The sequence below is a fragment of the Lytechinus variegatus genome, chromosome 15 (assembly GCF_018143015.1).
Source record: "Lytechinus variegatus isolate NC3 chromosome 15, Lvar_3.0, whole genome shotgun sequence".
NCBI lineage: Eukaryota > Metazoa > Echinodermata > Echinoidea > Temnopleuroida > Toxopneustidae > Lytechinus > Lytechinus variegatus.
This window is the reverse complement of record NC_054754.1, coordinates 8,117,218-8,130,166: the sequence shown is the minus strand read 5'-3', so window position 1 is coordinate 8,130,166 and position 12,949 is coordinate 8,117,218. Positions and strand designations below refer to the sequence as shown.

General features: G+C 38.0%; 1 protein-coding gene across 2 annotated transcripts in view; it reads left to right on the top strand.

The window, feature by feature from the left end:
- Positions 1-975: 975 nt before the first annotated feature.
- LOC121428477 (transient receptor potential cation channel subfamily A member 1 homolog) overlaps positions 976-12,949 on the top strand; it is a 33,253-nt gene continuing 21,279 nt past the window's right edge. The window contains exons 1-7 of one of the 2 annotated variants that reach the window (XM_041625104.1): positions 976-1,141; positions 1,901-2,221; positions 4,984-5,161; positions 5,531-5,622; positions 6,708-6,878; positions 7,832-8,053; positions 12,024-12,117. In XM_041625104.1, the coding sequence (XP_041481038.1) occupies positions 1,910-2,221; positions 4,984-5,161; positions 5,531-5,622; positions 6,708-6,878; positions 7,832-8,053; positions 12,024-12,117 (1,069 nt within the window). In that variant the 5' untranslated portion in view covers positions 976-1,141; positions 1,901-1,909. Of the gene's footprint in view, positions 1,142-1,890; positions 2,222-4,983; positions 5,162-5,530; positions 5,623-6,707; positions 6,879-7,831; positions 8,054-12,023; positions 12,118-12,949 lie in introns of both variants that reach the window. The other variant, XM_041625103.1, reaches the window with a different exon arrangement.

Below are 12,949 nucleotides of genomic sequence, written 5' to 3'. Positions count from 1 at the left end.
CCCAACACTACGTGTTTAGAGGCCGATTAGCGCGAGGTGTGGAAGGGGGGGGGGCAGGTCGTACTAAACTAAATGATGTGTAAAGGTAAAACCGACGACCGAAAGACCCGTGACATAACAATAAAATATGGCTGTACTTGTTTAGGGGTTCATTTTAGGGAATACTTGCCAAAAGTATCGTTAATAGTTCCCAATATTTGTTAAGGGTAGGGGTTTACACGCCGATACTCGTGCATTTTCAGTATGTGAAAAATACGTGTTTAGGGTGCTTTTCGAGACCCCATGTATTGTGTTTATACAACACATTTCATTCTTCATCAAACTATCCTTTCATTCTGTCATTTTATCATGCTATTGATTCATGCCTCATTATCTCAACTACTGTTTCCATCTCCTTTCACAAGCTCACTATCATCATGTTTCCACCCCAGACCAGTTGTGTAAATATTGACCATGCTGTATTACCCCCACCATGAACAACCCCTTGTTCAACTCCATCTGTTTATACTTTCCTTATCACTTTGCCTTCCTCGGAATATTATGTAACTATGTACAGTGAATTATATATTGTAGTTGAGTATAGAGAATAAAGTTAGTTGTGAATGTAACTCCAAGCCAAGCAGACATGCCTAGTTATTGAGTAGAGAGTTCAAGTGAGTATTCGACTCGATACACAAAACCATGGTCGCGCATGGTGTCCACTCGTGAATGGAAGTGCCCCCCCCCCCCCCCGGTACAAAACACAAATAGTATATAGTCAACATAGAATAGGTGCGAAAATGTCAAATTTCCACTCATGCACTGCATGTATTTATGTGGATCTATTCGCCAAGGGATAGCATCAGTTTTAGTAGCGCGATCCATGCTCCGCGTGTCGCTTCGTAGCAGCCCATGCCGCATAATGAATAAATTCTCTGGAATCGTAAAAGTCTTAATTACGTTCGATAATCTAGCAGGTTCGAACGGGGTTCGAATCGATTACGTAATATGACAGGGAACAAGGCGGAGAACAAAGCGCGAGTACCGAATAACGCACGCCTTGTTCTCATTTCCTCATGCCATGTTGATAGAAAGCGGTGTACACAAATCCAGTTCCGAAAGAAGGTAGACCTACGGATCGTTGATGTTCCCAGGTTGGCAGGTGAGTAATTTATCATATTTTCTCTAGCTTTAATTATCATCATGACATCGCCATCGGACAATGTTCTGCATACTGTGCTTATGGCTTATTTCTCCTTTCGATTCGGGAAGAGTTCCTTTCCCGGGTCCTTCCCATTTCCATTCTTCGATCTCTATTTGTATTATTCTTCTCTTTGTCTTGTGCAATATCATCCTGCCGCATCCTGCTCCTTCTCATATTCTTTTCATTGCAAATATTATATTCATGATCTTAATTGGTGGAATATTCAATTTGCCTTTTCTTACCTTCACCTTAACGAATATGTATATTCACCTTTGCATACTCCCGGAAATAGAATGATTACGGAATGAAGTCACTCATATTCTGATTTGTGCACTTGACCCCCCCCCTCTCCCTCTCTCTCTCCGAATAAAAAAAAATGGGAAAATAATGAGAATTAAAGGACAATTTCACAAAAAATTGATTTGAATGCAAGGAGAAAAATCCTAAACGCATAACACTGAAAATTTAATCAAAATTGAATGTAAAAATAGAAGAAAGGTTTGAAATTTCAAAATACCCGCTTAATTTCACAAAACAGCTAGGCCTATAGGGCCTACATGTACATCCTGATAAGTAGGTAAATGAGCAGATTGAATTTCTTTTGTATTTTGTTTGGGGTGGACTTGTCCTTATAATGCTGTTTAAAGCTTTATTCCCAAATATTCTGTTTGACGGACTTTATAATCAACCATTTGTATACCCCCAAGGCCCCAACAGTTGTAAAACATGTACCCATTGACGCGTCGGACGCCAAGGCGGCCCCGTTCAAGAACAGTTACTCCTCTGAATTCATCGAATTCATCGTCATCATCAGACGATGATGGTGACATCCCGGATGACAACAGCTCTGAAGAATCTATTGGAGACCTGTCTACCGGTTATTCCACCCCAACCCAAAGCAGTACTGAAGAGGAAAGGTCGCGGGAAAGATCTTCACGCGCTAGATCTTCAAATATATCTTCACATTCTGAGCCCGAAGTAAATAACAGACGTTTATCGATCCTGCAAAAAAGTCAAGGTCGCGCTTTACTACTCAAGGTAAGAAACCCAGCTTGAAAATTCCAAGGCCAATTCTAATTCCAAATACAACTTCGTGATAGCTTTTGTCATATTTTTGCAAAAATCATATCGTATTTTCCCTTTCCTTTTGTTTTCTCCCCCTTTTCTTGTTCGTGAAACGTTTTTGGGAGAGGGTGCTGAGCTTTTGCCCGAAGTCCCCCCCCCCATCTGGAAATTAAGACGTATTGCTCTATGCTGAAATTATGAAGGTACACACGAAATTGCCATAGTCTAGACAATTGCAAGTCAGTTTTCGGTCCCTAAATCAATCATATGTCTTGCAGTTAATTGGAAATTAGTTATTGATTGCGAATTTGCTCCTTGAAACAACAAGTTTAATCTGATTTGCTACAGCTATTAAACGTTGATCTATCAGTTGTAAAATTGCAACAGAATATTTGCAATTAATAGCAAATATTTTCTTACAACGCTCTCTTATACCCCTTTCATAAACCCCATTAAAATGAATTATACCCTTTTCATAAACCCAATAAAAATAAGCCGCCTAAGAGTAATGCGGATAATTCAATAAAAATTGCGTTCATAAACTCCGAAAATAAGCCGCATTATTTTTACGAGCGCCCGTCCTGAAAAAGGGGGATAATCGCCATGACAACTGGACACGCCCCCTCCGATGCGGTTGTGTTGGAAAAGGGTGACCTTGTGACCGCACCATGGCAATTATCCGCATAATTTGGAAATGCGTTCATAAACTCAAAATCTTGTCCCGATGCTGCTATTATGCGGATAATAGCAGCATCAGAGTAATGCGGATAACTCTTGTCCTCCTCCAATTTTACGACCAAATTATGCTGCTATTAGCCGCCTAATTCATTTTAATGGGGTTTATGAAAGGGGTATTAGGCGGCTAATAGCAGCATAATTTGGTCGTAAAATTGGAGGAGGACAAGAGTTATCCGCATTACTCTGATGCTGCTATTATCCGCATAATAGCAGCATCGGGACAAGATTTTGAGTTTATGAACGCATTTCCAAATAATGCGGATAATTGCCATGGTGCGGTCACAAGGTCACCCTTTTCCTACACAACCGCATCGGAGGGGGCGTGTCCAGTTGTCATGGCGATTATCCGCCTTTTTCAGGACGGGCGCTCGTAAAAATAATGCGGCTTATTTTCGGAGTTTATGAACGCAATTTTTATTGAATTATCCGCATTACTCTTAGGCGGCTAATTGGAGGATAGGTTTGCAACGTTTCATAAGACACAACACATACATAGAGCAATCACAGACCATCATCCCTGTATCGTTTACAGGGAGTTTATCGCTACACTATAGTATACGTATACGTTTTCTAGAACATTGAGAATCTATTGTCAAAAACCCTTTTTTATTAGCAAGGCAAGATTTGTCTAAATTCGGTGAATCTAAAGTTACCGCATCATCGTGCTGCGCTCCGAACAAAGGACATATTTGTAAGTTTTCGTCAGCTCCGAGTCTTACGATGATTTGCTGTCCCGGTTCACTCAGCGTGATTTGACGAGCACTTTCTTAAAGATTATCAACGTTCCAGAAAGCGTATGTATGATGGTATAACACTGGCATACATATCGATGGGAAGGGTTAGGGACTAGTGGGCCATTTGGACCCTCCAAAAATTTCCACACCCCCCTAAAGAGAGAGAGAGAGAAGGATGAAATAAACAATTTTCTAATTATGTCGAAATCTAAAAAGAAAACGTTGTTTTTTTTTCATTCAAAAGTTCAACATATTTGCTTGCTGGCTTGCAGCTTTAAAAAAGAATAGTCCATGTGTACCCATGAGTACCCCCTTCATTATCCTCCTCATCATGCTACTACTGTAGAATTCAATTACACACAGTACAGACACACGCATGCACACAGTTTTTGCGGGGGAGGGGGGGGGGTTACTACATGCATACGCACGACCCGAAGTACAATAGAAATAGTTTTGGGATAAAACCGAAAACCGATGTTGCGCGAGAAAAAAGACCCCCAAGGGTTTATTAGATCGTTGTTTCTTGAAATACTTTAAGAAATAGCGGAAGTTACATAACTGATTAACCTTGACCTCGGGGAAATGTTATAAGATAAAGAATGACATGTTTTCCTACTGATACCAATGGGCTGACGGTAATTGCTGTAAAGATCACAATCATGGAATACATTTCTTCTTGTTAGTTTGGATTAAGGTAGAGACTTTGAAGGTGACCATTGGGGTATTGGAAGTAGAGGATGAGCAGAACGCTATCAGGAATACCACCTTTATTGAGAGTGGGGTTTGGGCCATACAAAAATAGCCATGTAACGGAGAAATGGGACAGGTAAGGAGGGATTAGTCTGCAGGCACAGACCCTGATTGGAACTTTGATCGAAAAGGTTAGTGTGTCTCCATGCAAAGACTATCACATACATAAGTGGCTGTTTTGGTCAAGAGCGAGAGGGCCTTCAGTACACAAGGCATAAGTAGAACACAAAGCATAAGTAGGCTGCAATTCAGACCCTTAACTCGAGTGAAGAGGGTTGGCACAGCAGACTTAGGAGGGATCGCGATGTGATTAGTCAGGGAAAATAAAATCAGTGTTTATATGCAGACGTTGAAATAGTACATGTAGCTGACCAGGGAGATGGCGCCTTCCTGGTTTGACCAATGCAGATGTTAGGCGTTTTTATTTTTATTGCTTTTTTTATGGGGGGGGGGGTAACGACGACATGCCAGATGTGCAAAGGTTAATACTTACTTTTATTTCTATTCCCGCAGTTGGTGACCTCCAGACATCCCAGTATAGAAAAGGCAAGGAGTATCTTCAAAGATCTTTCTCCAGATGAAATAAAAGAAGAGCTCCAAATCAAAGACAAAAGGGGCAATACTGCCCTTCATCATGCCTGTCTGAAATCCCTTGTACCGTTGGTTGAACTCATCTTAGAACACAGTGGAGGTAAGTTTACTGTCAAGGTTTCAGCGCAATTGTTTTCAGGGGCGGAGTCGAGTACTCCACGACTAGTCATTTTAGACCAAATTTTTTGAAGCTTTCTTGGATTTGTTTTAGCATATTGGACCACTGGCCTTCCTTGTTACCTTTCCCCGTATATTCCCTGACCCTTTAAACCATGGTTTAGACACCAAAATCTTATTTCCCAGGCGGATATTGAGCAAACTTTGTCAATTTGGAAGTCACAGCAGTATGCCAATTTGGATTTTTTTTGTCGACATAGTGGACACCAGATTGGTCCGGACTGTCCTTTCAACTTGCCCCAATGTATTATAAGATGAAGCATGATTGATTCACTTGTTTATCTTGTGACAGAGGATACATCGAAGATACTCGAGACAGAGGGTGAATGTGGATGTCGGCCGTCGCATCTCGTGGTGCGACAAAAAGCGAGAAACGAAACACAGGTGAGATGTGAAGTATGTAGTCATGACACAAGATAAATATAAGATTATCTAAATATTTCGAGAAGATTTCCCACAGGATCGTGTTGTATAAATGCTTGTAATGCACTGGCGATTGCCATACTACTTTACAGTCTTACCAACTAATTGTGTTACTTTTTATATTACTTTGCATTATGTTTTGATTGGAAATTGAATAAAGAATTGAATTGAAACCTACTCCAAACCACTGATATGAATAATTGTACAGATTAGAGCTCAAAACTGGCCGACAAAAGCTATCACGTAATTACCAATATCATACCATATCAGCAATATAGTCACTATCATATCCATACATGATATACGGCCCTTAGTTTTTTAGTCTGAGTGAACATAATTTTCAGGTATTAAGTTGCCTAAGTGATTATTGACCTTGTTAGTGATACCTCAAACGGGACGCACCTCCAGCAACCTTCTCCCTGAAAGTGCGCTTAACGTACGTAGCGAGCGATCTTTCTAATAGTTCTTGTGAAAACCAAAGTGGGACTGGGCTCCGTAACACAGAGCGTAGTGATTAATCGTATTCCAGGATCATTGCTAAGCTTTGTTACTGGCTCCTGATGGACGGACTGATGATCCGGAAACATAATGAATGCTTCCGATAAGCACCTATGATGGATAGAGGCATATTAATTGGCCTTACAATACGACCCTAGGGGTTGTTTCATAAAGCCGTTCGTAAAGTTACGCACAACTTTACGCACGACTGGAACATGTTCTCATGTCATATATCAATTATACAGGTATATCACATTGCACAGGGAAGGATCAACAGTCGTGCGTAAAGTCATTCGTATCTTACGAACTGCTTTATAAAACACCCACCTGATGGCAAATCTATTCGTAAGTTACAAGCGACTTTACAAGCAACTGGATATCATTTCATGTAGTAAATGATGTACACCAAATTTCCATTGATGTTGATTTAGCGCGTGAGAAATGATCACCAGTCGTCTGTAAAGTTGCTCGTAACTTTAGAAAAGGTTTATGGAACACCTACCCGTACCTTGACGAATGATATTTCCGATCGTTTTCATTGTTTTCAGGCACAGAGTAAAGTGAAGATAATTGAGCTTTTGGCATCGAAGGGGGCGCTGTTCAATGAAAAGGACATCCATGGTCTAACCCCTCTTCATTTGGCTTGTAATCATGACGAATCTCGCAGGCAGATGACCGTCATTGCAGCACTGCTGTCATTGGGGGATGTCAAAGTGGATGTGTGTAACAATGTATTTGTTTTTATTCTGTCATTTCATTAAATGTACATTTGTTCCAGATTGTTGATTTGTTTTTTTATCAGAAATATATGGCAAGTTCCCCCAAGTCTGCGCAGTCCCCTTGTCTGCGCATACGCGTATCTGCGCGATTCTAGTTAAAGAAGATACGCGACGACCACATAATTTACACATGCAATACATAGAAAGATATTCATTTAAAAATCTGACTCAAAATGGTGGAAAAGTAACGAATTTTGGGCATTCCATGTGTCAAGACCTCAAAATGCATTCTTTTTCATCAAAATCCCTGAATCGCGTGCAAAGTGAATGAGTGCGCAGACATGAGGTTTCTTCCAAGAAAATCATATATTTCTTTAATTTTTTTTATGAGATATTTGGTACACTTAGAATTTTTTTTATCAGCTGAAAGATTTTGGGAAATAAAAAGAAATTCTTTTTAAATTTAACTCAAATCGTTAGGTGGGCGGATTTGGGGACCACCATCATACATAGACAAAGATAGGCCTAGTTACATCAATGCATTACATGATAAAATACATGATAAAATCATTCCAGCGACTGTTATGTCATTTTCCATTTATCAATTAGTTTTGAACAATCGACCTTGACTTTTCGCAGTATATCTGGCATCTCCCTGTTATGTTATTAACTTCACTATGAAAGACTGTGTATAAAAATCGACTTCCAAAGATTGAAAGCTAAAATTTTCGTACCTTTCTTGCATGATAAGAGGTTAAGACTTCATGCCAGGATTAGATTTCACTACTACTGTAATCCGTATTTTAAGTGTGTGTTTCTAAATGGAGCTTAGGAAATACAGTGATGCGTGTATTACTGTAATCTAGATGAGAAAACTGTTATTACAGAAGAAAGAAAGGAAAACTATATTCTATTTCATTTTCCATTATGATGATTATTTGATAAAATCGCAGGAACCCGTTAACATCAGTGGGATGAAATCAACGCTACTGAACATCGCGTGCAATAACAACCATTACGAAACTGCACAACTTCTTCTTGAAAACGGAGCAAACCCTCTGGTGGAAGACGGAACAAATCATACCCCACTCTTCACCATACTCACTCGTAAGAATACTAAGTTTGGTCTGCAGTTCCTGAAAATATGCGAAAAGAAGGGACACAACTTGAACAAGGTAAAGCGCCAGAAATTCGTTTGCTTATCCCCTTTTCCTGCATGCGCGTGCACATACCCTCTTGTTCACTTACCACATAAATTCAACTTCTGTGGCCCGTTTCATAAAGGACTTGCAACTGTTGTAACTTTGCCATAATGGCAGCTACCATGGAAACCTTGATCCTGATTGGCTGCTGAGCCCTGTTGCCATGGTAGTTGCCATTACGACAAAGTTACATCAGTTGCAAGTCCTTTATGGAACAGGCCCATGGAGTCCGAAAATGGTGTATACTATACCAAATATTCAATAATGAATGTTTATGACTGCAATGGATAGGATATACTTCATAAGGTGAATAGATCATTCATTTCATCTTTCGAAGTATTCTGTCTATTGCACGTATATAAGAAAAGAACATTCATTGTCTGATGTATATGACATCGCAAAATAGATCCTTTTTTTATTTGGAATTTGTGAGTTTTGATGCAAAATATGCTCAGGCGGTCTAAAATAGGCCCGTATTCTGAAGTCAGGTTTAAATCAGACCACGGTCTAACTCTGTGCTAAAATGGGAAGCCAAAAGTTCAAATATTCCGTTTATATTGTATATTTCTTATGTTTACTATTTTGTTTCTTTTTGCTTTAATAATGAAGAAAAATACTTCAGTTATCATTCCCAGACAGTTATAAACAATTTGGGTGTCATATGAGTTAATAAATTGAATGTGTGTTGTGAGGGATTTGTGCTCCAATTGGCTCTCCATAGTTAAACACAACTTTAAACCAGGGGTGGTATTCTGAAAACGTTCTTATCTTTGTTCTTATCTTTTATCTTATCTCACTGAGATAAGAAGACGCTAAAATCATTGCAAATCGGTATTCTGAAAATCTTCTTAACGCGTTCTTATCTTTGTAAGGACTGCCCCCTTCTTATCTCCAACACGCCCATTTTTAAGATTTTACCAATCAAAATGCGCTTTATATTGGCAGTTTAACCAATAGAAGCGTTCCTTGTGTGAAGAAGAATATCATGGGCGCTGCACGTTCACCGTTTCTGGCGCATTGCGCGAAATAGGCATTTTATACGCACTGACTGATTTTATTATTTCGAGACGTCCACGTGCAAAAAAAAGTAAGAAAAGTAAATAAAGCAGGTACGAATAAAGAACAAAATATGAAGAAAGAAAGTAAGTAGGTATGAAAGAAAGAAGACAGAAAAGAGTCAGAATGAAGCAGAAAAAAAGATGAAAGGGACAAAGCAGAAAATAAATGATAAAATAAGGAGTAAACGAAAGAAAGCAAGCAAAAAGAATTCAAAAATAAAAAAGAAAGAAAATAGAATGAATAAAAGAAGGAAAAGGAAGAAAGAAAATAGAACAATTATCCATGATAAAGTGAAGGAACAAAAATGAAGAAAAAAAAAAGAAATTAACTAAAAGGAATACACACAAAAATAGAAAAAGGTCAAACTAATATAAGATAAAATAAATTAACAAGGAACCGAAAAAGAAAAAAAAGTCTAAAAAAAAACGACTGAAAGAAAGTTAGAAAGAAATAAAAAGAAAGAGAAAAAAGGGAATAAAAATGTAAAAAGTGAAGGAAGAGAGAAAAAAAAGAAAACTAAATAAACAAAGAAATAAAGATGAGAGAAAAAAAATGAAAGGAAATTTGACGCAAATATAAAGACTACAAAAAGATAAAGAAAGAAAGGTAAATTCATAGAAAAAAGAAATAAGGAAAGAAAGAAAGAAAAAAAGAAAGAAAGAAAGAAAGAGAAAACGAAAGGGAAAATAAAAAGTTGGGAAAAAAAACCCGAAAAAAAAATCAATGGAAAGAATAAAGAAAAAGTTAATAGAAGAAAGACAGAGAGAAGAAAGAAAGTAAAGAAAAAGAGTAAATAAAGAACGAACGAAAAAAGAATGAGCAAAATAAAGAAAAAAAAGAAAGAAAGTAAAAAAAGACACAAAAGTGTCAGAAAGCAGAAATAAAAAAATAAGAAAATTTAAGAATTATTAAAGGGAAGGAAGAAAAAGGGGGAAAATGAAATGAATGATTAAAAAAGGAAAAGCATGTATAAAAACGAAAGAATGGAAGAAAAATAAAGATTACAAACAAGTGAAGGAAGAAAGAAAGAAAAAAGAAAAAGAAAGAAAAGGAAGAGAAACGGGGGGAAAGCAGAAAAAAGACTCAGTAAAGAAAAAAAAGGGATAAAACGAAAAGGGAAAATAAAAAGGAAGAAAGATGAAGTATAAATGAAACAAAGCAAAAGAAAAAAAGAAATTAAAAGATTCAAACAGAACAAAAGTAAAGACATAAATGAAGAATGAAACAGATAGGAAGAAAGACAGACAGATAGAAATGAAGAAAGAGACAGATAGAAAGGAAGAAAGACAGACAGATAGAAAGGAATAAAAAATGGAAAAGAAAGAAGGGATAGAAAAAAGAGACGGGCAAAATAAAGGGTGAATGAAACAAATGGTGGGAGGAATACTTGTGGGTACTTGTTACTACTAGAGGCCATCGATTTTGAGCAAGAAAAAACGCGGACATCGTGAGATGTGATAACCCTCTAGCTATCTTAAATATTATCTTAAATATCGTGAAAGATAAGAAAGAAAAAAGATAAGAACGTTTTCAGAATACCACTTATCTACATTCTGTTCTTATCTTTTGGCGCGCTTTGGTATTATATGCGCGAGTTGTAAATTTACGCGCTCAGCATTGTGGGTGGAGATCAAGATAAGAACAAAGATAAGAACAAAAGATAAGAAAAAGATAAGAACGTTTTCAGAATACCAATTTAAGAAAGTGACGTAGATAAGAACAAAATTAAGATAAGAATGTTTTCAGAATACCGCCCCAGGTTTTAATTTAAAACCGAGTTCAGAATACGGGCCAGACTGTTGACTGTCACGTATAATATAGGCATACAACACGCGGCCTGGTACACGAATATTTTACTTGTGGCGCCTGCGATCTCGGTGCGCTCGTGCAATGGACAAAGTCGGATGGATCCAAAATTGCACGAATGATGACGTCATTGTAAAATGGGCTGACCGATCGACATAATACAACCAATCAATTGACAAGCCATATTTAGGCGTCATAAAATAATGTACAAGCAGCTGTGTGTGCGCGCGGCAAACAATTGATTTTTCGTTTTGACGTAGTAAGTGCGTGCATCACATAGAGTTATATAAACCTAACTCTATGGTGCATCACGACAATACCCAGTTTTTGCGCCGCAACGCACAACGAATTCAAGAACACAAAAATGTATTGAAAATGCAAATCAAATCAGGGCTAACAGCCGGGAGGTCTCAATCGAAAATTGCTGAACCGGAACAACGATTCGGCCCAAATTTCGGAGCTGGGGAAAATCGCAAATATGTAGTTTGTCAAGAGTCTAGGACGAAACTGCATGCTGTTTTGAATCACCAATCATGATATAATTCGACAAAGACTTCTTGGATACTCGTTGTTATGAAGGGATTTTGACAATACATTTTCGAGGTTCTTGAACGCCTTCTGGGACGAGGTATGAAAACCCATATTAATAAAATGCTTCATACAGGGTGGGAACGTCCCCATTGCTCTATCTGCATGCAGTTGACCACGCACAGATTCAAAGTGCAAATTTTCCACCATGCAAGGTACACGAACGTTGTGTTGACTTGTTTCCCGAGGACCGAACGCTGCCGTATTTTCCATAAGTTCCGAAGCAGAAAAGGGGGGAGGGGTGGTCTAGGTTTTTAATCCCAGTTTATGGCATTGTGTCTTCTACATCTAAATGACACTTATTGATTCAAACTCCCATTTATTAAATCTGTTATATTAAACATTACATACAAAGAGTCTCTCCCCCAGAATAATGTTCAACTCACTGCAGAGTCATCATTTAAAAAGATAAAGCAATTCGGTCAGGTTTTTAGAAAAACTCATACGCCAGCTTACCGGAAAACAACCACCATTTCAATATTCATAATAGATCTTATCGGTAAAGAACTTGCACGGACGAACGGCTCTTCACCAAGCCATCAAGATCGGTAACCTCAACCTTGTCACATACTGTCTCTCTTGCTGTAAGTATCTCAATGGTTAAAAAGGAAATAATTCATTTGTCGTGAGTAGAACTATATTTATATCTACTATATTTCCTTATGGTTTCAGAAACAATATTCACACCAAGTCAGGCTTTTTTATAATAAGCAAAGAAAGTATAAAAATAAACATGATACGATCACTATAATCTGGTAAAATGTTATCTCCTGTTGTAACTTATGTTTAAAGGAGAATCTGTTCAATTTCACAATGTCAAACGTAATATATCGGTTACACTTCGTAATTCCGAAGGTTCGTAATTCCGAAACACGTAAATTGCCTATACCTCGATGTTCGTTACGCCGAAAACGTAAAAGGGTTCGTTAATCCGAACATTTGCGGCGTTATTCCGAAGGTTCGATAATCCGAACACGAAATAAGGTTCGTTGTTCCGAAGGCTCGTTGGTCCCAAAACTAAATAAGGTTTGTTAATCATTTAGTTTTCGAACTAACGAACCTTCGGAATTACGAACCTCATTTCGTTTTCGGATTAACGAACCTTCAGAATTACGAACCTCATTTCGTTTTCGGACTAACGAACCTTTGGAATTACGAACCTTCGGAAATGCGAACCTTCGGAATAACGAACCTTAGTAATATCCGAACATTCGGAATAACGAAGTTTCGGGATTACGAATGTATGCGAATATATCATGACCTCCTTTTTACTTGATGAAATAAGCGAGGTTAGGATGATAATTATCATCATTGCCGTCATTATACTCCAAGAGAGCTTTTAACAAATTTTTGCTCGACAAGCTGTTGGATATTATAATTTAACTCGATTTGATTTGCTGAAGAGCAAAATTCCTA